This window comes from Poecilia formosa, unplaced genomic scaffold (assembly GCF_000485575.1).
Source record: "Poecilia formosa unplaced genomic scaffold, Poecilia_formosa-5.1.2 Scaffold131, whole genome shotgun sequence".
Taxonomy (NCBI): domain Eukaryota; kingdom Metazoa; phylum Chordata; class Actinopteri; order Cyprinodontiformes; family Poeciliidae; genus Poecilia; species Poecilia formosa.
Genome location: NW_006800070.1, coordinates 829,520 through 831,767, shown reverse-complemented (window position 1 = coordinate 831,767; position 2,248 = coordinate 829,520). Strand labels below are relative to the sequence as shown.

General features: G+C 39.0%; 1 protein-coding gene across 1 annotated transcript in view; it reads right to left on the bottom strand.

Moving 5' to 3' along the window:
• The window catches only part of LOC103144735 (cyclin-dependent kinase-like 1), an 8,706-nt gene that overhangs the window by 279 nt on the left and 6,179 nt on the right, over positions 1 to 2,248 (bottom strand). The window contains exons 6-9 of the mRNA XM_007561860.2: positions 1,690 to 1,890; positions 1,235 to 1,317; positions 1,069 to 1,125; positions 831 to 977 (exon numbers count right to left, since the gene is read on the bottom strand). Of these exons, the coding sequence (XP_007561922.1) occupies positions 831 to 977; positions 1,069 to 1,125; positions 1,235 to 1,317; positions 1,690 to 1,890 (488 nt within the window). The remainder of the gene's footprint in view (positions 1 to 830; positions 978 to 1,068; positions 1,126 to 1,234; positions 1,318 to 1,689; positions 1,891 to 2,248) is intronic.

Sequence of the window (2,248 nt, the reverse complement as noted above, 5' to 3'; positions counted from 1 at the left end):
TTTTCTTTTTTCGTGATGTCTTGCAAAAGTATTCAAACCTTTCCATCTTTTGGCAAATTACAGGCAAAAATTTCGATTTTTATTTATTTCTTATTTTAGCATTTTAAGTGCTCAACCAGTTTCATTTATAACATTAGTAGATTTGGTTAAAGTGAGGTGAATCAGCTTTTTTTCTTTTTTTTTTTTTTTTTTGCCAAAACGGAAAACTTGACATGCAATAAATATAAAAATGGCTAAAAGTGGCCTTATGGTCAATACTTTAAATTGCTAAAAATCATAATAATAGAATAAAAACTGACTTAAATACAGTATCTTCATTAGGAAAAGATTTACAAAACAATGCTAAACCCAATTTTGGAAATGTTGGTATTGTATAACTGAAGTTTGTGTGTTTTTAGAACAGTGGAATCGCATTTTAGTGGCAAATATTGAAAAATGTAAACCAGTTTTGCGCATCTATATGGGACAAAAAACAGGAATTTTTCATGTCGGGTCATAGATTCACATCAACATTTGTTCCCTCAACTGTTCCTGCTGAAGAAAAAAAACACCCCCACAGCATGACACTGCCACCTCCTTGCTCCAGCATGTGTTCAGCATGTCACAAAATGTTAGTTAAAAGTTTAAAGGTTAGAAATGTTTTTGCATGGATTCACTTTTTAACAAATGACTTTGCCAGCTTCTCTGTGAAGAAAAAGTCTTAAGAACTGCAAACTGTTTATACAAAAAAAAAAAAAAAAAACAGACAAAATGTCCAGATAGATTGAACCAGAGCATTTCCCCCCCCATTTCTCACAGTAACTGGTATGAATCTCATCCGTGCTGCTCACCCCGGGGGGCAGGTGTCTCCGAGGCAACCGCGTCCTCTTGTGCTCTCGAGTCGTGCTCTCGCTTTTTCCTCTCATGCAGTCGAAGTAGGGATGCCGCAGGAGCTGCTCACAGGTCAGCCGCTCAGACGGATCCATTCTCAAACAGCTCTGCGGGATTAACAAGTGAAAAAATGACACGCTTGAGGGCGCGGTTTCCAAAACAGGAAGTGACTTTGACTTTTAAGAGCGGCGTTCTTACCTTCATGAGGCTCAGAGTTTGATGCGAGAGATTTGGATACTTTTGCTCCAAGGGTTCCTACAAAAACATGATGATGGAAGTCAGTGAAATTTAGATCCAATTATTTGTGGGTAAACATTTTAAAAGCTGAAGCAACATGTGATGCAGTGAGAGGTCGAACCCTCACCATCTCTGGAGGCTCTGGGATGGAAACGCCACAGAAGAACTGGTTGCTGCTGAAAACCTGCTGATGTCGAGGGATCAGATCTCCTGCGGGAAGAAAGAATGTTCTCAGGGCAAATATTATAAGTTGTTCATCCTATTTATGCAAAATCCAAACAAAAAAAAAAGAAAACAAGTGTTTTTGCACAAAAAAGGGAGGAGTTTATTGCAGCCGTTGACATTTTTTTGCAATATCCACCAATCAAAATTTGCAATTTAAATGCCCATCAGAAGGAAACTTTGGCTATCAGGAGAAGAAAAGTTCAACCATCCAACTGCTGCCTTTTCAGATTCTCAAATCAAATTACGGTTTTGTAAAAAAAAAACATAAAAATTTAAATTAAATAATCAAAACTCTATTTAGAGGGTTGTGAAAGTTCATTTGAAGCCGGGTTCGGGTCAACAGCAGATGGGCCTCACCCAGGGTCTTCCGGATCAGGTACAGTTGGTCCATGTCAGACTTGCCGGGCCACAGAGGAATCCCCGACAGCAGCTCGGCAAACACACAGCCGATGGCCCACACGTCAACCGGGGGGCCGTACTGGGTGTCCCCCACCAGCAGCTCCGGGGCCCGATACCAGCGGGTCGCCACGTAGTCTGTGTAGTAGTCACACGGCCCCGCTGGGAAAACACACACAGAGAGAGAGAGAAATTCAGCTACAATATTTCTTTATATACAATATAAAGAAATGTCTCTCACACACCCTGTACACCTGACAGGTCCGAGAATAAAACGTTAATTTAAACAACAAATCCTCCAATTTCAAAAACGTTGTTTAATGTAGAAAATATAAGCTGAGCTTTATTTCAATTACACACATCAATAAGTCATCGAGCCATTAGGAATGATTTATATTCTTTACTTGTAAATAATCCAAACAAATCGTCTTCATGTAAAAATTACCTTCCTGCTCAAATGAAATGTTAAAACATAACATAAAAAGAAAGTCATTTAAAAAAAATCTAAGCAATGTTCTCT